Source organism: Jaculus jaculus, chromosome 5 (genome assembly GCF_020740685.1).
Source record: "Jaculus jaculus isolate mJacJac1 chromosome 5, mJacJac1.mat.Y.cur, whole genome shotgun sequence".
Classification (NCBI taxonomy): domain Eukaryota; kingdom Metazoa; phylum Chordata; class Mammalia; order Rodentia; family Dipodidae; genus Jaculus; species Jaculus jaculus.
This window is the reverse complement of record NC_059106.1, coordinates 85,357,591-85,382,419: the sequence shown is the minus strand read 5'-3', so window position 1 is coordinate 85,382,419 and position 24,829 is coordinate 85,357,591. Positions and strand designations below refer to the sequence as shown.

Genomic DNA, 24,829 nt, shown 5'->3' with positions numbered 1-24,829 from the left:
TCCCCCCACCTTTACCCATTAGCCACATAATTAGTTGGTTGTTTGAGTAGGCTCAGGTGTTTGGGGCATTTACCTGGGCGGAAAGAACAATATCCAGAAAATCTTGATACTTTTGAGTATGACCCTGTTTCATTCCAGACTTGAAGGAGTTCTTTCTCTCTTGGATTATCTTTTCTGGATAGAATAGTTGGTCTTCATTATCAAAGTGACAACAAAGTCAAATACATTATAAAGCAAGCCAGGGTTCATGAATACCTTCAAATCTTGCCCATTCTTCTAGGCCAGAGTGGACACATTACATTAAATAGATTAAACTTATAAAGACGGTGTGTTTTCTATCAAATGGGCAACCTTTTGTAAAAGATTCAAACAGAACAAACAAAAACCAGCTTATATTAGTAGGTAAGAAATAAAATCAATATTTAGATGCAAGTGGCCACTCTTCTCAGTCTAAAATCTTATCTTCATAAAATTATCAAATAGAATAAATAAAAGAAAAAACTCCTACATGTAGAATTGAAGCCAGCAAACAAAGAAATAGACAAATAGAAAAGAATATGAAATAGAAGTATTAGTACTTAGGTAGATGTAATCCTATAATTTTCAAAAATATTTTTTGTGTTATCAAGAATGATTTTCTCCTTGTCATTTATTATTTTGTACTTTTGTGATTTCTCCTTTAGCTTCCTGTTTAAAATGACTACCATTTGTTATTGTTTTTTTTGTGTGTGGGGGGGAAAGAGTTCATTCCTTCATCCTTCCAAATATGGTACAGTACAACTAAGTAACAATGCACACTTCTGAAAAATACAATAGTGTCTTATATTACTCACTACTTTTTAAATATAATTCAGATATTAAGGGAAAGAACCACTAATCACAATAATACATTAAGAAATTAAAATTAACTTACCACATAAAATAAATTAAAACATTAAATATTAACCTTTTCAGTGCAACATATACAGAAGTCAGAGTCATAAGCTCTAAAAACGCATCAGGTTTGTTATAATAAAGGTAACAAAAAGTTGAACATTTCAGTAAATTATTACACTATGAAGGGGTTGTTTGTCAGTATTCTCTCTCTGCGTATGTGTGCATGTATGGACCACTGTATCTCATAAAGCTTGGTATGAACAATGGCTGGAGAGAATAGGTCTTACACAGAAAAATAAAAGCAAACATTAAGCCAAGTGTGGTGACACACATTTGTAATCCCAGCACTCAGGAGACTGAGGCAGGGGAATCATGAATTTGAGATTGGCCTAGGCTGTACAGGAAGGCCCTGTCTCAAAAACAAGACAAAAACAAAGAAAAAAACAAACACCCCAAACCTGAGTTGTTTCTAAAGTAATCTTCCCTAGGCTTTTGAGTCATCCCTGCCCTGCCCTTTGACTAGGCAGGTTGGAAGAGATGCCCGCACAGGACCTATCAAGGACTGGGATCTGAGCAATGTTACAGTGTTCTGATCCATCCATGCCAGGCTGCCTAGAAAAGCAACCTATAGATTCTGGAGAGCCTATATTGGGAATTTCTGGCAGTTTTCTATACCAGTTTTCTAAGAGGCTCCAGAAGCACACAGTCTCCTCCCTCACCGATGTGTATGGGCACTAATCCTGCCTCCTCCTCTCTCAGGAAAAACTTTTGCTGGGATATATGACAAACTAACCCTTGGCTTGGTTGCACACATGTCCAGCTGGGGCCTGACTTTCAGGGTGATGTTGCCTTTCCATAGAGAAAATGTGTCCTGTGGTATTTTAAAGTCTCAGCCTACAGAGTTCCATGGGAAATTTGGAGGCCTTTCTAGAATTCATCTTTTTTATTTTAAAATATTTTATTTATTTGAGAGAGAATGAGAGAAAGAGGCAGGCAGAGAGACGTGTGTGTGTGTGTGTGTGTGCGTGTATGGAGAGAGAGAATGTGAATATGAGTGCACCAGGGCCTCCTGTTATGGCAAAGGTACTCCACGCACATGCCACTTTCTGCATCTGGTTTTATGTGGGTATTGGGGAATCGAACATGGGTTGGCAGACTTTCCAAGCAAGTGTCTTTAACTACCGAGCCATCTTTCCAGCCCTAGAATTCATCTTTAATGGGGATTTTCATGGCCATGAGTCCCTGGAACAGCTGTGTTCTCTATTGCCCTGTGTGGTGGCTTAGGAATGCTCCTGAGAAGTCCTAATGAACACTGGGCTTTGAGAAGGGCAGGAGTGTAGGATTATGCAGAGATGCTTTAGAAGTTGTGTCTTGAATCTGCAGAGCATCTTCTTAGCTAATCCAGGAACCATCACTGCTGTGAGATGGTACAGGAGCCCAGTGCTTGCCATTTGACTTCTAAACTCGAGGTCACCAATAAAGCAAGGCTGTCATATCTTGGGGTGTGGACAATGGTCTAGCCAGGCTTGTCTCCATCTAGCTTCAGCTTCTGGCCCTTTCCAGATCTGCTGGCTTACAATGGACCAGTTCTGAAGGCACTTCTAGTGGCATTTGAGCTCAGTCGTAGCATACAGGAATGGCCCTGGCCACTGCAAACAGCTGGGGTCCTTGCAGTTTTTCTGCTTCCATCCTTCTTAGATGCCAATTTCTCATGTCTTTAAGGTGGAACAGTGAGCCTCTTGTTATTAGGCTAAGAAAGCCTCATTAAATATTGTCATATCAGCTAATACTCTTAAAAAGCGACCAGACTTCCAAGAGCTTCCACTAGACCAGAAAAGCTCTTCTGTCTGAAGTTAACAATATAAACTAAGTTACCACCAGGTGCTGCACTTGCACTATCAGTGCTCTCTGTATGCCAGGGCCTCAGACCTTCAACAAAGTCTCACAGAACGCTGAGGCTTTCAATCTGGTGCTGATTGTTCTCTGAGCAGCAGGCTATAGTCAAACCTTAACTCTGGGCTGGGGAGATGGCTTAGCGGTTAAGCGCTTGCCTGTGAAGCCTAAGGACCCCGGTTCGAGGCTCGGTTCCCCAGGCCCCACGTTAGCCAGATGCACAAGGGGGTGCATGCGTCTGGAGTTCGTTTGCAGAGGCTGGAAGCCCTGGCGCGCCCATTCTCTCTCTCTCCCTCTATCTGTCTTTCTCTCTGTGTCTGTCACTCTGAAATAAATAAAAATTAAAAAAAAAAAACACCTTAACCCTAATATCTGATCCAAGAAATGCAAACTTACCCTATTTCCTTTGATAATTGAAAACTGTGCTGGATATGGTGGCATATACCTGGAAACCCAGCACTTAGATGGCTAAGCCTGGAGGATCTTGAGTTCAAGGCCAGCCTAGACTATATAGCAAGATCTTGCCTCAACAAAATGAAACACCAATCAAAATAATAATAACAGCAATTATAATAATTAAAAAACCCACTTGGAGCTGTCAACTATATAATTAGGGGGCCAGAACAGACCCAAATTTTGCATTTATAGCTTCAGGTATCATGAAATATGAGTGCTAAGGTTAAGATAGGGGGCAGTTTATTGCCTAGACTGTAAGAAAAAAGAAAAAATTCATAGAAACATGAAATGGGGAAGAATGGAGGAAAAGCAAAATTTTCTGATAGCAACTTTAAGCCAAGTTGATATGTTAAATGTCCCGTTCTTGATATGTTAGAGGCTCTGAAGGTCAAACAGGTGAGGCCATTCTCCTCTCAAATGTTTGTAAGTGGCTTCCTCAATGAGTTTATATGTCACTCACTGTCATTCTGTTCTTAGATGCTACTAAGTAACCCAAGGATGAGGTCTGACCCAATGGCCAAAACATCCCTGAGTGCTCAGAAGCACTTTCTCCTTCTCCAGAGGACTGTGAGAGGCTTAGTGGCATTCTTGTTAATAATAACAGACATTCCAAAAGGAAAAAAAACAACTCACTGGAATATTTCTTCTAATGCTTGAAAATAAATAAGAAAGTTAATTTTCTCCTTTTAAAAATAAGAAAAAACCAAGTGACAACATGGAAAATAAAGGGCTGGTCCCCTCCAGGGATTTGGCCTGGAAAACCCACACTCAAAGCTGCTTCTGAGGAAGTTAATCCGTTTAGTCACCAAGGCATCCTGTTCGTATTGTGTCTGCCCTGGATGCTCATACACCCAGGCACCTTGTCCTCTTGCCTTAATAGAGGGGACAGTCTCTGCTATTGGCCTTGCTAACTTTGTGACCAGTATGAACCTGGTTCTTACCTGCTATGTGACTTAGATGGATGGCATGACTCCTGAACCCCAACCTTTGCTTTCACCAGAACACATTCTTGGATTCCAGCCTTACAGCCCCCAGGAGGCTTCCCTAAATGTTAACTGTCTTTAAGATGCCAGATGTACCTTTCCAGTATACCTTTCCAGCCAACTGCACATACTATAAGCATCTGAAGGTTTATACCTTTTACAATGACTTAAGGATAAAAAAGTCATCCATCTAGTAAATAAGAAATGATCTCAGATGATGATGTCAGCTTAGGAAAGGCTTCCATATGGGATTTTCATGGAAGATGTCAGGCCTGGTTAGGAGCTCACAGTCAGAGGCCATGGTACCTCTTGAATTTGGAGTCTCCATGTAACAGTAAGCTACCACTTTCCTTCATCAACTTTCTAAACAGTAACAGCCATGGAGTCTCTTTTAGGGACAGGCAAACCATTAAAGAAGAAATAGCATGGAATCCATGACAAGCAGGAGATGCCAGCACATGTTGGGACTCCAACAGCAGCTGACATAAATGCTCAGCGCAGATGAACAGGAAGATCAATCCTTTGCAATTCTTGTCCAGACATCTTTAAATAGTGGTCTGTGGACTTCTTCTCTAGGGCACACTGAAGAGTGACAGCAGAGTTTTCAACTCAGTTCTGAAGACTTACAAAAGACAGAAGTCTTCACAGGTGGCTGTAGGCTGAGAAAGGTCTGCTGCATGTCCTAGGTGGCCCTAGTGGCATTGTCTTGAAGAAGGCCTTTCTTCATTGGGTTGCCATAGGCCATGGGCCAAACTCCTCTGGGCTCTCAGACCACTGTTTCAGAGTGGCAGCAAGCAGTCCTTCCCTTTAGGAGGGCGCTTGGTTTCTCCTGTCGGCAAATGAAGGTAGGCACCACACACAGTGCTTTTGGAGCTGGCAGCAGCTGCAACGTGGGGAAGACAGGCTGAGTGAGACTGGAAGGACAGCCTGGCCCAGAAGTCCTTCCCACCAGACTTCCCATGGCTCCTCTGGAGTTCAGCCACTGTAGGGAGCTGGGTGGCAGGGTGGTGGCCCTTTGGGAGAGATGCTGACCAACCCTGTTGGCTATGCCCTACTGCTGTATCTGTGCTCCAACTTTCCCAGGATAGCTGACGCTAGTTTCTCTGGCTGGCTGAGGGGCTGCCCAGCTCTCCAGCTGAGGTCTCCATGGAAGACCAGTTGAGAAGTCCCACCAATGTAGCAATGGCCTCAGAGCAGACCTGGAGACTTAGATCAGCAGCCTCCTGGGGCTGCCACTTCATCAGGAAGTATAATTCGCAGAGCAGGAAGGCTTAGATGACTGAGCTGATGGAAGAGAGAATGAGTCATGGATCTCAGTGGTGGCACATCCTTCTTTGAAGACTAAAATTTGCTAGTTTTAGAAAATCTTCCTCGGTGGGACCCAGAGACCAGAGCATAAGGGTTAAGAATGTTCAAGCTCTCGCCTTCCTTGTATCAGTACGCAGGTGATGATAAGGGCAGCCAGGGCCACGATGGAGACAACCACCAAGGCAGCGATGGCCTGCTGCTTCTGGCTGGCAGCCACCACGGCCAAGAGGTCTGCGTGTTCGCAGCGTGCACCCACATAACAGAGTGGCAGACACATGCTGGCTTATCTTCCTGCGCCAGAAACCTGCAGGTTCCATGGAAGCAGAACTGAGTATGGGAATCTGGACAGTCGTTAAAATGCGACACCACTGCAGCGGCCACAGGTGGCTCTGCCCAGGATTTCAGCTCCGTCTGAGGAGGAGTGAGGTGGGCAAACCCGTCAGGATGGTCACCATTCAGAGGGGATGTGCTGTTCTCCAGAGCCTGGCACACAGCCAACACAATACTCGGCGCGAGCAGGGCGGGCTGTCGGGCCGCGGGGACCGTCTTCTGCGCGGCGAGTCGCTGCGCGGCGCCCCGGCTGGGGGGCGGGGGGAGGCGCAGGCGGACGGGACCGGTCCCCGTCCCCGGAGCGCGTGTTATTGGTTTTTGAAAGAACAAGAACTTGTGATTTATTAATTTGGTATCTATTTTTTTCTGTTTTGTACCTAATTATTTTTTATATTGTGTGATTTTTTTTTGTTGGTTTTTTTTTTCAAGAAAGGGTCTTACTCTAGCCCAGACTGACCTGGAATTCACTATGTAGTATCAGGGTGGCCTCAAACTCGCAGAGATCCTCCTACCTCTGCCTCCGGAGTGCTGGGATTAAAGGTGTGCACCACCATACCTGGATTTATTTTGTGATTTTTTTTTTGTGCTCTCATTTTATTTTATTATTTTTTGTTTGTGCTTTTAGTTAGTATGGATGTCTTTATTTTTTATTAATATTTCATGTGTTTAAGGTTAGAAAAGTCCCCACAATAGCCATTACAATATTAAAGGAAGAAACCAAGTCAGAGGACTGATACTACCCAACTTTGAGATTTATTTGAAAGCTACAACAATAAAGATGTTGGTGAGAGAACTGACAAATGATCAATAGACCATAACAAAATATAGGAATAGAATCAATCAAACCTAACTAACTAATAACAAAGCAAAGTCAGGGCTGGAGAGATGACACAGTGGTTAAGAACACTTCCTATGCAACCATGAGGGCCTGAGACTATCAAGTTCAAGCCTCTAGGATCCATGTGCATAGCTAGATGTGGCCACATGTGCCTATAATCCAAGCCCAACAAAGGGGAGCAAAGACCAGGGACCTGCCTGGGCTTGAGAGAAACAGCATGCTACTGTACCAGTAAGAGACTCCAGATCAAAATGATAATGGGGGGGGGGCAATGGAGTGGGACACCACTGCTCTCTGCTTCTTTGGCCAGTGCAGGTGAGTGCTCTCCCCCCCCCCACCACAGGAGTACATGGGATGCTTCAAGGACACATGTGCATGAATACACTACACACATATATGCATACATACTCACACACTACAGGACATCACACACACACAAGTGTAAAAGAAAAAGAAGCAAAAGCAATACAATGGAGAAATAATAGTGTAGGAACAACTTGGGATTCACAGAAGATAAGAATAAATCTTATACCTTTCACAAAAGTCAACGTAAGGGCTAGAGAGATAGGTTAGCAATTAAGTGTGCTTCTTGCACGAGCATGAGGGCCTGAAGGGGCTTGAGACTGCCTGAGTTCTAATCTCCAGATCCCATGTTAATCAGCTGGGCATGCCTATAACCACAGTTCTTTAGGGAAGCAGAGACTTGAGAATTGCTGAAGCTTGCAAAATATGGCAAACTGCAGAATCAGCAAGAGACTCCAGTTCAAGTAAGAATGAGCAGAAGAGCAACAGAGCGAGACATCCAGTGTTCTAATCTGGCCACCATAGGCAAGCACACTTCACTGTAGGTGAGTGCATGGGATGCCGCAAGGGCACATACACATACGTATATCATGTGGGCATGCAAAAATAATTAACTTAAAATGGATCATAGACTTTCTTAATGCAAAAGTATTAACTTCCTAGATGATAACATAGGAGAAAATTTACATAATCTTGGGTTTGACAATAAGTGTGTGTTGTGCGCACATGCATGTGCTTGCTCATACGTGATGTTGCATGGTTAGGTTGGTCCTCTGCTCTTTCCTCACTTTCAGGCAGGTTTTTATTTCTCTCTCTCGGTGTTATTCACTGCTGTGTTCACCAGGCTAGCTGGTCTGTGAGCTTCTGGGAAATTCTCTTCTCTTTGTTGCCACCTGTCTTACTGTCAGCATGCTAGAATTAGAGAAGCTCTCCTGGCTTCTGGCTTTTACATGGGGCTGGGAATCCAAGCTCAAATATTCAGGCTTGAGTGATAAGTGCTTTATTCAGAGAGTCATCTTCCTAATCAGCAATGCCTTTTTAGACACAAAACTATAAGTATGATTCCTGAGAAGAAAGAATTTCTAAGCTGGACTTCGTTACAATGGAAAAAAAAAAACCACTTGCTTATGCCGAAGAAAGAGTGGAAAGCCACATGTTGGTTCATTATGCACTGAGACATTGCCTCTTATCCATAACTGATGGCCAACCCCACAATGTACGACCCATATTCCTCAAGGAGGAGGGTTCCTGCGGAGGTAAGGGAGGAGGCTAATGATGGTACCAACATGACTGTATACACTGTGTACATAACTAATAAAAAAATAGAAAAAGTGCCCCTCCTAAAAAATAAGAATGGAAATCCAAGTCACAAATTAGGAAGAAACAAATATACTGGATAAAGGACTGGTAACCAAAATGTACAAAACCTTCTTAAAACATGAAACAAATGACCCAAATTAAAAACAAACAAACAGCTGGGCGTGGTGGCACATGCCTTTAATCCCAGCACTTGGGAGGCAGAGGTAGGTGGATCGCCATGAGTTCGAGGCCACCCTGAGACTACATAGTGAGAGTGAGACCCTACCTCGAAAAACCAAACCAAACAAACAAACAAGGCAAAACAAAACAAAAAATGAACCAGATGTGAGTCTAGATGTCTGTGTAAGATGGCCATGCCAAAGAAGCCTAGGGGGAGAAATAAGCAGAAAAACAGCAAAATACACTTCTACTGAAAACTGAAGCTGTATAAGGAATTAACCACAGTAGAGAAACAGAGATACCCAGAACAAGTGTCTATCAAGCAGGAAGCACAAAAGCAGCTCACACAATGGTGCCAGTGACCCCAATCCACACACCTTGTGCCCAGTGGTGCACATGAGGAGAAGCCAGGTGAAGGGGCTGCCCACTCACATCAGCCTTGTCACAAAGTCTAGAACCCCAAAGGGGAAGATAACAGGGACTAGCTGAGCAGCTGCTGAAGGAGATCACAGACCAGACCAGCTAAGCTGATCTGATATATATAACTCCAGGCATCCTGCACAACCTCCCTTTCCCCATCCGTGAGAGCAAGGAACCACCTTATCAACCCTCCAGCCATATAACACCCAGAAAAGCCAAGCAAAACACCAGATCCAGTGACCTAAGCAGCATAACCAAATCCACAGCACAACAGAGAGGTGGGCGCTCAGCATTGGTGAGATTGGAAGCCATTCCAAATGGTAACAGAGCCTACTTATACAAATCCAGGTACACAGGCCTGTACCAGAAGCGCTAATCTCGCCTTCCACGTCAGGGCAGGTTATGTGTTAAATTTGATTGAGGTATTCTTGGTCAGCTTTACCATTCTCAAATAAGCTGAATTTTGGTGTTGACTATTGTTGTCTTTGATATTTCCTGATTTACAAGGCCTTTCTTTTTCTTCTGTCATTATTGGAGGCAAGGTCTCTTTTAGCCCCAGGTTGACCTGGAACCCATTTCAGACCAGAAATCTCAGCCTCCCAGTGGAAAGGGTTAAGGTGTGGGGCAATCTAAGGGACTTTGACTATTAGACTATCTGTCTTAATCCCCACTCTTGTATAAATACTCTGTGCTGATTTTGATTGAATGTGTAAATTGCTCAGTTGAATTTTAGACTCTTCCAGTAATTTGCTCCACCCAGCCTACTAGAATACCTGAATGGCAAAGTCAACACCTAGGGTCACTTTTGCTGTTACTATGGGAGTATAATAGCCATACCTGGTACTTTAAACTCCTATCCCAAAGATATATAAAGTCAGATTAACATGTCTAAGAACTCTGCAGATAATTAGAAAACCCAAGAATCAAATTAACTCAAGATGTAAAAATCACTACATTATAATATAAGAAACACAAAAAATCAAGACAACTGAGGAAAAAAATAAGTCCTCCTGGCTTCCCAAAGAAGGTAAACTACTTGGCTGGCACAGCCCTGACTCATCCTAGCAGACAGCACCAGTGCAGGAGAGGCTATAGGGCTACTCATAGGTCCCTAAAGTCTCCTTTGGAGAGCCATTAGTGATCTCAAAAATTAATCCTTGATTAAATTTTGCCTATCTGCTTGGTCTTAAGCACTCAGAGAAATACATAACCAAAAATAAGGAGATACTTCAAATATATATAAATGGGGGCTGGAGAGATGGCTTAGCAGTTTAGTGCTTGCCTGTGAAGCCTAAGGACCCTGGTTTGAGGATCGATTCCCCAGGACCCACGTTAGCCAGATGCACAAGGGGGCGCACGCATCTGGAGTTTGTTTGCAGTGGCTGGAGGCCCTGGCACACCCATTCTTGCCCTCTCATTCTCTCTCTCTCTCTCTCTCTCTCTGCCTTTTTCTCTCTCTGTCTATTGCTCTCAAAGAAATAAATACAAATGAACAAAAAAATTAAAAAAAATATAAATGGCCTATTAAGTAATACAATAAGAGCTTTCTAAGAGGGGAAATAAACAAGACCTTAAGACATGTTGTCTCCATCTCTAAGAGTTCTAATTCAATAATAAGAAAAAACAACCATAGATGTTAAAAGAGTTATTTTCATACCTAAAATATATATGGATGATTCTGACCAAGGGTCACCTAATTCAGACTTCCTGATACTGGGAACAATGGTGAATCTCTTCTAACTTGTGCCAAGCTATCCTTAAATAAGTCCTGTGACAAAAATATATTTGTACAGCCATTTTTGGCACCCAATGGCTCTATGGTACCAACCTTTGGCCCTGGCTACCCCCAGAACAAATTAAAAAAGGAACACTCTGGAAGACTATTATACAAAACATGGTATATTCACCACTATCAAAGTTAAATGCTGTGTATATATTCTTGATAACTTTGCTAATAATATCTTGTCTGTTTTACAAGCTATACAGAAACAGATTCAGGCCATGTCACATACTACTGTGCCATTCGATGAACAGTCTTGAAAGAAAATCTCAGCCACCTCATGATCAGATGGTCCTGAGACAATTCAACTCCATCTACCTGGGTTCCCTTGAATGCTCCCCAAGGCCTAGAAGTCCACAAGAAGGATAACCCCAAAGCTGACCAGTTTGCCTTGTGCTCACTCCTCATTAACTACTTATTTTTATTCTTTCTCCCCATATTTTCTTCCAAAACTATCTTCCTGCACTCCATCAATATACTTTTGGGGTCCTTTAGAATAGTTGCCCTCTTTGGTAGAGACTCTCTAACTGCCACAACTCCATGCCTCCAGCAGGAAATAGTTCATGATCTGATACCATCTCCCCTTGTCCTCTAACAGCTGTTAGAGTCTTCTCATGGGAGGGAGAAATGAGAGGGGGGTATAATTAGGGTGACTGGACCCCTAAAGGTAAAAAAAGGCACAAAAGTTTGCACTTGCTAGAGATCCAAGATTATCTGACTTCTTTTTAAAAATATTTTATTTATTTAACAGAGAAAGAGGGAGAGGGAGGGAGGGAGGGAGGGAGGGAGGGAGGGAGGGAGAGAGAGAGAGAGAGAGAGAGAGGGAGAGAGAATAGGTGAATAGGTGTGCCAGAGCCTCCAGCCACTGAAAATGAACTCCAGATGCATGTACCTTCTTGTGCATCTGCCTAACATGGGTCCTGGGGAATTGAACCTGGGTTTTTGGCTTTGCAGTTAGCTGCTAAGCCATCCCTCCATTCCTGATCTGACTTCTTATCTCTTGCCTAGTTCACTAGACTTGTTTTTCCACAAACAACTAGGAGCCCTTCTGGGAAGGAGGTCTTTCATAGGATTTAAACATTGTGGTTGGTCAAGTTCAGCCCCTGGAACTTGGTGCCAGGGTTAACCTCTTCCTGAGACAGCCCCTAGTCATAACCAAGTATCTGTCCCTCTGATCACCTCACTAACTAACTAAAAGGTTATAAATACCTTTGCAAGGGGAGTGCTAGCTCTCTGACCACATGGGAACTTATAGCTGTGGGTGAGTTTTTCCTTGGCTGGGCCTGGGCTAATTTGTTCCAGGCCAAGGCCCAGAGGGGTGGGCCCCCTAGCCCTTACTCTCTACATGGGCTCCTTTATCCCCTCCAGCTTTCACATGGCAGGATCTCCTTGAACATTCATTTCTCTTTTCTTTCCATGTTTTATTTTATTTTACCAGGCCCTCCATATGGGGTCTCTAGCCACCTGGGTATCTTTCCTTGGCTCTGTAGTTCCCTCAATAAATATAATAATTTAAGAATTTAAAAAAAAAGAAATACTAGAAGTGAAAACCAGAGTAAGTCAAATAGAAAACTCTATAGAAAGTCTCACCAGTAGAATGGATCAAGGAGAGGTCAGACTATTTGAACTAGAAGACCAGGTGACAGATCTAATACAGTCCAACAAAAAGAAATACAAACTAATAGGAAGGCAGGATTGAGAACTTTAAGACATTCTGGACAGTATGAAGAGGTCAAACAGAAGAATTCAGGGCAAAGTAGAAGGAGAAGAATTTCACTCCAATGGCATAGTAGGTATTTTCAACAAAATTAGAGAAGAAAATTTCTCCCAAATAGGGAAAGTGATGCCAATATACATACAGAACACCTTTAGAATGCCAAAGAGACAAAATCAGGAAAGAACCTCTCCTTGCCATATTGTAATTAAGCTACAAAGCACACAAACCAAAGAAAATATATTGAAAGCAGAGAGAAAATCAAGTCACATATAAAGGCAAGCCCATTAGGTTAACAGCAGCTCTCTCAACACAGACATTAAAAGCCAGAAGAGTTTGAAATGGTGTATTCCAAGTTCTGAAAGGTAACAACTGTCAACCATGATTACTTTATCAAGAAAAGCTAACATCCAAATTGACAAAGAAATAAGGACATTCCACAACAAAAAGAGGCTAAAGGAATATATGACCACTAAACAAGTGCAACAGAAAATACTTGAAACAATCCTTCATTCTGAAGAAAAATAAAGTATAAACACAATGAAACAGGAAAAATAAATCATACTCAAATAATAATTAACACAAGAGAGTAAAGGAAAAACAAGAATGACAAGAATAAGTGCACACCTTTCAATAATAATTCTTAAAATCAATAGCCCCAATGACTCAACCAAAAGACACAGGCTTGCAGACTGGGTTAAAAAGCAGGATCCTTCTATTGGTTGCCTCCAAGAAATTCATTTTTCCATAAAAGATGGACACTATCTTAGGGTAAAAGGATGGAAAATTGTATTTTAAGCAAATGAGCCTAATATTTTATTATTAGGATAGCTATCCTAATATCTGACAGGGTAGACTTCAATGAACATTAATTAGGAAAGATAAAGAAGGTCACTTCATATTGATTAAAAGAATTCTCCACAAGGAGGACATTACAATTCTAAACATATATGCACCTAACATGGGGGCTCCCAATTTCATCAAACAAACAGTATGAGAACTAAGGTCACAGATAACACCACACAAAATTGTAGTGGGTGACTTTAATAGCACACTCTTATCAATTGGCAGGTCATCCAGGCAAAAAATAAACAAGAGAAGCATCTGGATTAGATGAGATTAGTGATAAAATGAATAGACCTAACAGATATCTACAGAAAATTTTATCCAAATGCTGTACACATTTTTTTCAGTAGCACATGGAACATTCTCTAAAATAGACCATATATTAGGACACAAAGCAAATCTTAGCAAATACAGGAAAACTGAAGTAATTTCTTGTACTGTATCTGACCACAGTGGGATTAAACTACAAATTAACAGCAAGAAAAGCTATAGCACATACAAAAAATGTGAAAACTATATAGTACACTACTAAATGATGAATGTGTCAGTGAAGAAATTAAGAAGAAAATAAAAAAAATCATAGAATCAAACAATAATGAGAACACAACATACCAAACCTTTGGGACACAATGAAGTTTTAAGAGGGAAATTTATAGCTTTAAGTGCCTATATTAAAAAAGTAGAAAGGTCACAAGTAAACAACTTAACAATTCACCTTAAGGTCTTGGAAAAAGAAGAACAACGCAAACCAAAGATTAGTACATGGAAAGAAATAATAAAGATTAGGGCAGAGATTAATGAAATAGAAACCAAAAAAACAATACAAAGAATGAATGAAATAAAGAGTTGGCTTTTTGAAAGGATAAACAAGATTGAAAAACTCTTAGAAAATCTAACTAAAAGAAATAGAGAAGAGATACAAATCAATAAAATTAGAGATGAAAAAGGCACCATTACAAAAGATATCAAAGAAATGATAAGGACATACTTGAGGAACATATACTCCACAAAGTTTGAAAATGTGAAAGAAATGATTTTCTAGATTTACTTGACCTGCCAAAATTAAATCAAGATGAGATAAACCATTTAAATTGATCTATAACAAATACTGAGATAAAAGCAGTTATAAAAAATACCTCTCAACTAAAAAAAAGAAAGCCCAGGCCCGGATGGATACACTAGTGAATTTTATCAGACTGTCATAGAAGAGCTAACACAATGCTTCTCAAACGTTTCCATAAAATAGAAAAGGAAGAAATACTACCAAAATCCCTCCACGATGCCAGCATTACCCTTATATCAAAACCAGACAGAGAAAACACAAAAAAGAAAATTACAGATCAATATCCATCATGAATATAGATGCAAAAATTCTCAACAACAACAAAAAAACAGAAACAAAACAAAACAAAACATTCTCAACAAAATATTGATAATCAGAATACATGAATATATCAAAAATATCATTCACTCAGACCAAGTAGGTTTTATCCAAGAGATGCCTGGACAGTTTAACATATGTAAACTGATAAATGGAATGAACCATATAAATGGGATAAAGGACAAAAAACACAAAATCATATCAATAGATGTAGAAAAGCATTTGACAAAATCCGACATCTCTTCATAGTGAAAGGCTACAGAAACTGGGAATAGAAGGAACATATCTGAACATAATAAAGGCTATTTTTGACAAACCTACAGCCAAAATAATACTAAATGGATAAAAATTTGTGAAAATGTATGTGAGTTGGAATAAAACTCGGTAGCAGAGGCCAGTAAGCTAGAAATGGGCTATAAGGTAGGTAGGAGAGGGGAGCACTTAAAGAGATGATATTGTATATATGTAAGCAGAAGACCAGATTTCTGGTGGTGGATTGGCCTAGGTGAGGTTGGGGGAAGAGAATGAGTAAAGGAAAGTTGGGGGGGGGGAGGGTTAATCCAAATCTAAGAGGGTGTGATAAGCTATATGGAAACTTAATTTTTTAGACAACATCCCACCCAGAAGTCATAGATTGTTATTAGAAAAATTTCAGTGCCAGGCATGGGATACCTTCCAGTGAGTTTTTGGCCAGTGAAGATGCCCCCCACCCCCAAATACTACAGACCATTGGTAAAGTCCTATTGCTGCAAGACTCCACATGTCTGGGCTACCAGGTCACTGAGAAATCAAGCTGGAGCTGAGCTGAAAACCTCCTCCCTGTAGACAAGCTGATGGAAAGCTGGAAAACGCTGCAATGTATGCAGCCATATGGGAGATAGAATCATCAGTGATGTAAACAGTGGACATTGTAAGCCTTAAGTTTGGCTAGCCAGACCAAATGACTAAATGGGTGCAATAATGGTATGCCTGTTATGGGGGAAACCACCTGCTCTCTAATTTGGACTGGAGACCCACTCCATGGGAGGGAATACATGCCTGGTACTGAAAACCTATGACAGGGGAGGTCTTGAGCCCTAAGGGGTAACAACTGCTGGTGTCTGGCTAACTGCATATATTATGCTTACCAAATTGTCCAGTAAGCACCTCCATTAATGTTCATACCCATATATTAATCCACTCTCACTTTTGGTTAGAGAATCTTCTCTTTTAAGATGGCAGTGACCTCTGGGGTGACTCAAAATGCACTATAGTGTTGAGAAAAAGTGACAGAGGAGTGTTTTGGACTGAAACATCTGTATCATACCTTCCCAGGCTCAGGGTTCATTGTGAAAGAGGTGGCAGAAAGAATGTAAGAGCCAAAGGGAGGGTAGGACTCCTTACAATACACTCTTATAGACACAAAATGTACTGGATACCCATGACCTCGCAGTGCCTGGCACTACCTACTGAAAACCCTCATAATATGAGGAAAAGATGATTATATCAAAATAAAAGAAAGACTAACTGAGAGGGGGAGGGGATATGATGGAGAGTGGAGTTGCAAAGGGGAAAGTGAAGGGGGAAGGGAATGGTCATGGTTTATTGCCTATAATTATGGAAGTTATCAATAAAGCATTTAAAAAATGAGCCAAGGACTTGAATAGGTGCCTTTTCTAAGAGATACAGATGGCAAATGGACATATGAAATGATGTTTGACATTATATGCCATCAGGGAAATGCAAATTAAAATAATGTATACAGGGGCTGGGGAGATGACTCAGCAGTTAAAGCCTATCACCCCAGGTTCAATTTCCCACTTTTTTTTTTTTCAAGGTAGGGCTTCGTTCTAGCCCAGGCTGCCCTGGAATTCACTATGTAGTCTCAGGGTGACCTCTAACTCACAGCAATCCTCCTATCTCTGCCTCCTGAGTGCTAGGATTAAAGACATGCACCACCACGCCCGGCTCCCTACTTCTTATATAAACTAGATGCAAAAAGTTGCACATTCATCTGGAGTTCATTTTCAGTATCAAGAGGCCCTGGTACACCCATACTCTCTCTCTCTCTCTCTCTGCTCACAAATAAATAAATAAATATATAAAAAAATATATTCGGTTAAAACCACTGCACACAGAATAGCTGACATCCAAAATTGTGATAAAGTTTCATGATGTCAAGGCCTAGGCACTCATAGCTGGTGGGAATGAAAGATGGTACAGCCATTTAGCAAGACACCTTGTTAGTTTCTTACAAACTAAACATAATCTTATCAGTTATGAGATTCAGTAAATGTGCCTCTACACATTTGTTCAAATGCATTGAAAACTCATGTCTACACAAAAATCTGTGTATAAGTGTTTTCAGTGGCTTTATTTCATGATTACTGAAGCTTGTAAACCAACCAGATGTTTTTAACTGGTAAATGGGTAAATGAACTGTGGTATATTCACACAACAGAGCATTATTCAGCAACAAAAATAAGAGAGTTTTCAAGCCACAAAATACATTGATTGCTTATTGTTAAGTGATAGAAGCCAATATGAGAAGGCTACATACTATATAATCTCAACTATATGAAATTATGTAAAAAATATTGATAAGGTAAAATAATAAGACAGAGGAAGGGATAGATTTACTTTTTTTGGACACTGAAAAGATTTTGTGTAACACAATGGTGACTGGAATACATTAGTACCCATTTGTCAAAACCATCAAGTGTATAACACAGAGGGAAGCATAAAGGGAACCATGTTCATTACCATGTACCCATAGTGGCTCATCAATAATAACTAATGTCCGACACTATGAAAGATGTTACCCACTGGGGAAACTATATTTGGGGGAAGTACAGTGAAGAGACAGGTGGGACCCTTCTGTCTTTTCTACTCCATTTTCTGTAAACCAAAAACTTCTCAAAAATTGTCTATTAGAGCTGGGCATGGCAGTGCATGCCTTTAATCCCAGAACTCAGGAGGCAGAGGTAGGAGGATCACTGTGAGTTCAAAGCCAGCCTGAAACTACATAGTGAATTCCAGGTCAGCCTGGACTAGAGTGAGACCCTACCTCAAAAAACAAAAAAAAAAAAAATGTCTGGTAATGTTAAACAAACTTAAAAATATCAGTAACTGAAACATATTAGTAGAATGAAAGACTAATGGAATAGAAGACATTAGAAATAGATCATATGCATCTATATATACCAGGTTAAAATATGATAAAGATGCTTGCCTCACTGGAGAAGATGAACTTTTAAGTAACAGTGACAGATGATTAGATAAACATTTGGGAAAAATGGACCAGTAACTTGTATCATTCATAGGTAGGTCAGAGATCTGAATACAAAAAGAATTCAAAGCCACACAATCATTAGAAGAAAACACAGGTTGGATTTCTCTAAGAACTTCATACAAAGATCTGTAGTTCTCAACTGAGGGCAAGTTTGATACTAGGGGACATTGTCATTTGCCTCACTATTAGAATACCATTGACATGAGCACATGTCACAGATGCAGACAAACATATTATATAGCACAGGACTGCTCCCCATACAAAGATGTATCCAATCCAAGGTCATTAGTGCTAAGGGTGGTAAATGTCAGGAGCAGCAAAGATTACTAAAAATCTCAGGGCAATAAAAGAAAATGTGGATAATTTGGTTAAATAGAAATAAACAATATATTTCCCTAATAGTTTGCATTTTACTTTTTAATCATAATTATTCAAACTAAAGAAAATCCAGAGAATTGTCTCACTAAGTTCTGGTATCTGTTCTCAAATCCACTCCTGTTTACTCCAACTTTTTTTAAAAAAAATTATTTTTATTTATTTATTTCAGAGAGGGAAAGAGGCATAGAGAAAGAGAGGGGGAGAGAGAGAGAGAATGGGTACCAGCCACTGCAAATGAACATCAGATTCCTGTACCACTTTGTGCATCTGGCTTACATGGGTCCTGGAGCATTGACCCGAGGTCCTTTGGTTTCACAGGCAAGCACCTTAACCACTAAGCTATCTCTCCAGTCCAACCCCAAGTATTTTTGTGTGTGGGTGGACCATGATGCAAAAGGGTATGAAGACACTGCTTTTTATAATTCCCACTGTTACTTTAAATTCTTTCTTACCTTCTCTGAATGACCTCCATAAAATCTATGTCAGTATGCATACAAGTTACTGTGTCTTCCAAATTTCCTAACCATAGTAGCTATATTTTATACTTGACAGCTATTCAATGCCAGGTACTGCCTTAAGAATTTTACATTTATTAACATTCTCCTCATCACCAAAGAGCTGAGTACTTGTCTAAAGTCATGTTGCTAGGAAGTGCTGGAGCTGATGATGAAGGTAAGTACTCTGTATTATGGCATTCATGCAAAGTCAGGTTGAATTCCTTAAAAAGCTTAGTTTAATTTTTTTGTGTATATGTTTTGCTGACATAAATATTTTTGAATTCACACATGCCTTCTAAATGCAGGTCTACTTCTCCTCTTTTTAAGTTCATTTCTATGTTGCATGGTATTTTTAGCCAGCATTTATTACTCAATCACTGTATAATCACTGTATAATCACATGCCTTGTATGTTTTGAAATTTTCAATACCTCCTTATTATTTTTATATTAATAATTATATAATAAATTGTGTTATATATATGTAGTAAACTCATTTTAAAGGGTTCAAGTTGTAATTCATTTGAGAAATATCCATATAAACTCTACATTAAGAGTAAGAATCTGGGTTGGAGGGATGGTTCAGCAGTTAAGGCATTTGTCTGCAAAGCCAGAGGACCTGGGTTTTATTCCCCAGTACCCACATAAAGCCAGATGAACAAAGTGGCATATACATCTGGAGTTCATTTGCAAAAGCTAGATACCCTGGTGCATCTATTCCCCACTCTCTTGTCTCTCTCTTTGCTTGTAAATAAATAAGTAAAATAATAAAATATGTAATAAAAAAGAGTAAGAATTTGAGCCAGGCATGGTGGTGCACACCTTTAATCTCAGCAGAGGTAGGAAGATGACTGTGAGAGGTCAGCCTTGGAGTACAGAGTGAGTTTCATGCCAACCTAGGCTAGAGTGAGATCCGATCTGGAAACAACCAATAACCAACCAACCAACCAAACAAATGAGTGAGAATTCATTTTCTGTTTACAATGTGACATAACCTCCTACATAGACACAATACACTCATGATGGTATACGGACTTGGACGACCCCCACACTAGAAATACTTGTGCATTTACCTGTGTATTGATGTAGCACTTTGCTTAACTTCTGGAAGTGGTGGCCCTTAGGGCTGAATTTGAAAATTAAATCATTATGATGCCAGAAATTATATAAGCGATGAGATAGGATTTGGTCAAGTTCAAATGTTGCTTTTACATAAGGATCATAGGTGCTAGAAGAGAAATTAGAGACCGTGTTAATAATTGACTTATGTCACAGTGAATGTGTTTGCTGTCCTGTCACTGACCCATTTATTTGGCAGTTGGTCTCCTGGCCGAAAGCACACTTCATGATTATGTCCAGAGCCATCAAATTGATGTGTTCAAAAACTTCCACGGTTGTTTCCTGAGTGCTGCAAATCTTCTCCCACTTATCCTGGCAAAGGAGGTCAAGATCAACATCATCATCATCATCAAATCACCTTCATTTGCCATCTCCTCCCTGATCCTGCCCTTATCATTTAAGGGAAAAAACCCTGACCACAAAGGAACCAGAAGCCAGAGAATAAATAAGCCATATGCTTTCTTTAGGATGAGAAAGGAGAACATTGACTTAGCTGAATGAGAAAAAGCATAGAGCAAACTGCATATCTGGCAAATGATTTTTCAATTACTGCTACAACTCAGGTTCAAATAGGCCAGACTTTCCTCCAGCAAGCCATCTCTAGTCCAAGCCCTGTAACCACAGAGGTTTACCCAGGTCATCCTCCATCTTTAATCCCCAACTGGCCAGATACAACATCACCACACTTTAAATAGTCTTGGAACACTTTCATAAACTTTTTAGATTCAGAAATTAGGAACAGAGAGAAGCTAAGGAAATGAGTTGGTACAGGGAGATGACCATGGTTTTGTGTAGCTATCCTTTGTCTATGCCACAGAAAGAGACCTGCTTTGACAGCCTGAAATGATCTGCTTGATTTTCTCTTACTTGTGTTTGTATGTATGTGTGCATGTATGGGCACACACATACTCTGGCGTGTGTGCCATGACCCATGTGTGGAAGTCAGTGGACACCCTCAAGGTTTGTACTCTTCTTCTACCTTCTTTTATTTCTTTTTATTTTTTGAGAAAGGGAGAGAAGGATAGAATTGGTGCACCAGGGTCTCTAGCCACTGCAATTGAACTCCAGACATGTGTGCCCCTTTGTGCTCATGCATCACCTGTGCTTCTGGCTTACATGGGTTCTGGGGAGTTGAATCCAGGTCCTTAGGCTTTGTAGGCAAGCACCTTAACCACTAAGCAATATCCCTAGCTCTTCTTCTACCTTCTTTGAGACAAGATCTTTTGTTGCTGTAAATGAATACCAATATAGCTGGCCAGTGAGCTTCAGATTCATCTCGATCTGCTTCTCATCAGGATCACAGATGCACATGTCACTTTGCGTATGGTTTTATGTGCGTGTTGGGGAGAATTGAGTTCCAGATGGCAGGCTGTCCAAGCAAGCCTCTTTAAGCACTGAACTGACCTTTAAAAACATTCGCAGCTATAGATGCATTTATCACAATAAGCATGTTTTGTGTAAAATGAATTAAAATGTTTAAGTTTAGTTCAACCTAACTTTGTTAAGCACTTACAGATGACAAGCTAGGTGAAGTTAGGTCCTGAAAGCTTGGAGACTGAACAAAAGGCAGTTTGAAAATCTTTCAGAGAGCTCAAAGCTGGACTTGGTATTTTTTAAGTGACCTTTGCCATCAAATATTTTATTGATTTATTTGACAGTGTGTGTGTGTGTGTGTGTGTGTGTGAAAGACAGAGGGGGGGGCGGAGGGAGATTGGGCATGCCAAGGCCTCTAGCCACTACCACCAAATTCTAGACCATGTGGTACTTTGTGTATCTGGCTATACGTGGGTACTAGGGACTCAAACCCTGATCCTTAGGCATTGTAGGCAAGTGCCTTAACCACTGAGCAATCTCTCCAGCCCTAACATTGCTTTTGAAAATATGTGTTAGTTATATGTATTAATGGGGCTCAGTGTGATATTTCCACTCATGCATGCTGAGTGCACTAAGGACACAGGGTGAGTTTAGAAGAAATGAGTGTCAGTGCAGGCTTCAAAGCTTGAGCTATTCTGAAACCATTCAGCAGAGGGAGAGATTATGACAGGAACTCTTGGAATCATGGAACTGAGAAATGGGGAGAGCAGAAATGCCTCCTAGACATGGAGATTAAAAAAATATAGCGGCTGGTGCAGCTGAAACTGGGATGCTGAGTAGCACCAGAAGAGGATGCTGTTGTCCCACTCTGGCCCGAGCCTGGTGCTCTCTGAGTCTCTGCCTCTGGTACTATCAGGATGTCGCTACCACAATACCTGCCGAGGAAGATCATTTCTGTGAACTTCTCTGAGAACCCAGTGATGAGCTGGGTTTGCAGATGAGGATGGAAGTAAGTGTGGCTTTGTGATGCTTGAAGTATTTACAAAGAAAATGTGTTAATTAGTTGTCCAACTTTTAAAGAAATACAATTTAAAACTTGAACCTTTGTACAAGTAGGGCTTTTTATTCCTTTCTCTCTCCCTCTCTTTATTTCTTTTTGATATAGGGTCTCACTTTAGCCCAGACTGACTTAGAATTTATTATATAGTCTCAGGCTAGCCTCAAAATCACAATGATCCTCCTACCTCAGCCTCCCAAGGTCATGTGCCACATGCTTGGAGGTGTGTGTGTGTGTGTGTGTGAGAGAGAGAGAGAGAGAGAGAGAGAGAATGAGAATATGAATGGGTGCACTAAGGCCTCTAGCCATTGCAAACTCCAGATGCACATACCACTTTGTGCATCTAGCTTTACATGGGTACTGGGGAATTGAACTTGGGTTGTTAGGCTTTACAGGCAAGTGCCTTAACCACTGAGAAATCTCTCCAGCCCCAAGTAGAGCTTTTAATGGAACTCATCTGTAAGTCAAGAGGCCTGCCGACAGGAATGCTCCTGTGCAGCATCCTCCTACCCCTTTGGAAAGTGAGGTCATCTCTCAAGTATACTATCACCCAGTAGAAGAAAATCAACTGCAGCCTTCATAGAGACCCTGACTTAACCTGAGCACAGTCCTTTATTGCCATTTGGTAAGTGTATTTCAGCCTCGAAATCTTACTCATATTGACTCACTGCTTAGGATTCTCTCATCCATAAGATCGACACACACTGGTAATCTTAAGTTTCATGGTAAATTTGAGTCTCCTCCGGAATCTGAGCCTGCTATAGCTGTTCTTGCCTTCCTTACCTGACTCCTATAGTACCTGCTGTCTGAGTTGCACCACTTGGTAAGTGCTATCCTACAGAATCTAGAAGTGGACCAGATGTCCTTTCCTTAATCACCCAGAGAACACATCAAAGGCATATAGAAATACATTGCTTAGTGGGTACTTGTACACTGATTAGTTCCTAGAAATCAACTTCCCCACTCACTTACCAGCATAATGTTCACAGAACAGGCCATTGCTTCTATATGTGTTTTCAGGATATCACAATGGAATCCAGGAGTTAGTAGGCAGCGGTGCTGAAACCACTTGGGCCCATCAAGATCCAATAGTCCTTTTCCTAAAGAAATAAAATGCACAAAACCTCATGACATTTGATTGGATGAGAAGAAGAACTGAGGAACACAAACAGCATGGGGCGGTCCTAGCCCACAGGTAAGTATGACAAAGTAGAGTGTCAAAGTGTTCATAGATTAAGACAGTGGTGAGTTTTAGGGCCCACATGTGAGGTGGATATATTAACACTGTGGAAGAGTTTCTAAGTTCGATAAGTTTCAAAGCCTGATGAGATGAAATTGTTAACTCTAAAATCACCACGACTACCCATATGGTAAGTGAGAAAATTAACCTTTCTGAGGCTGTTTTCTCAACAACAGAGAATGTTAACTGAGTGATAATCTTTGTTGTGCAGATAAAATGAAGGTGCATACATAAGACACTCCACCTGGTACCTTCTTAGCTCATAGTAAAGACATGACACATATTCATCTCCTCTTGGCTGCAGACCAGCTCATAAACTTTACCATAAACACAGATTGATCAGGAACTAGAAAAAGATATCTCTCTGTCCCCAGGCATCCCAACCATGAGCTCTAGAAACAATAAAATGTGAAAATACTCATCAAGGCTAATACTTTGCAGCCTTCTGTTTCCAGAATGGTCATAAGGATTTGGATTTCAACGGATTTTTAAGTTGGAATGATGTCATTCACCAAGTACTTATAAGATTCCAGGTTCATGATGCTTACTTAGTTTGGGTTCCAACACCATGACACAAAAATGCTAAAAACATGTGATTCATTTATCCCACACATGCCACAGTCATGACTCCCATCCTCATTTTCAAAGATGAGGATAATGAGGCAGAAATTAAATAACTTCCATAGCATACCCAAGTGGGATGGGGGACAGAATTCATATTTAAGGGCTAGGCTCTGAGTCCAAAGCCTATAGTCTTCACTTAATTTATTCCTGATCTGAAAATAGATGTTAACTATATGACAAAATAGTTTAATTGATCTGCTCATAGAATCTCACCAAATTGTATTCCCAAGAAAAGTTTTTTTTTTTTTTCCTGAAAGGCATATAGAAATAAAAGAACTTCCAGAATGTAAAAATACAAGAAAATAAGAGAGATGAGAGGGTACAAATGGGGATGTGAAGCTATGACTTTAAGGAAAAGGAGGAATGGACTCACACGTATACTGCCTTGAAAGTGGGACTTGGAGGAGAGAAATGGACAAGAAGGTTTTCCAGGAATTGTGCTGTGTGGACATTAAGCTCTCCTTTGACCTCCCTCTAGATAACTCTCATTACAGATCACTTTCACTCAATTGTTTGAATTATATTTTTTTGGTTAATATACTAAGTAATAGATTTCATTACAATATTTTCATACGTATGTTCTCAGTTGTTCCCTCCCCCAGTGGCCCCTCCAGTGCCTCTGGCTGGCTCCTACTCCCCATGGCCTTCCCTGTGCTTCACGCACATATGTCCCATTACCCTCTCTCCATGATCCTGCATTCATATTTGAATCTCTTTGACATGC

At 40.7% G+C, this 24,829-nt stretch overlaps 1 protein-coding gene and 1 pseudogene across 2 annotated transcripts in view; both read right to left on the bottom strand.

Annotated features, from left to right (window-relative positions):
• The window catches only part of LOC101608436 (cytochrome P450 4X1), a 51,305-nt gene that overhangs the window by 12,326 nt on the left and 14,150 nt on the right, over positions 1–24,829 (bottom strand). The window contains exons 4-7 of one of the 2 annotated variants that reach the window (XM_045149306.1): positions 23,214–23,341; positions 20,055–20,182; positions 19,825–19,979; positions 74–174 (exon numbers count right to left, since the gene is read on the bottom strand). In XM_045149306.1, the coding sequence (XP_045005241.1) occupies positions 74–174; positions 19,825–19,979; positions 20,055–20,182; positions 23,214–23,341 (512 nt within the window). The remainder of the gene's footprint in view (positions 1–73; positions 175–19,824; positions 19,980–20,054; positions 20,183–23,213; positions 23,342–24,829) is intronic. The other variant, XM_045149307.1, reaches the window with a different exon arrangement.
• Positions 4,975–18,896, bottom strand: LOC105944376 (annotated as a pseudogene).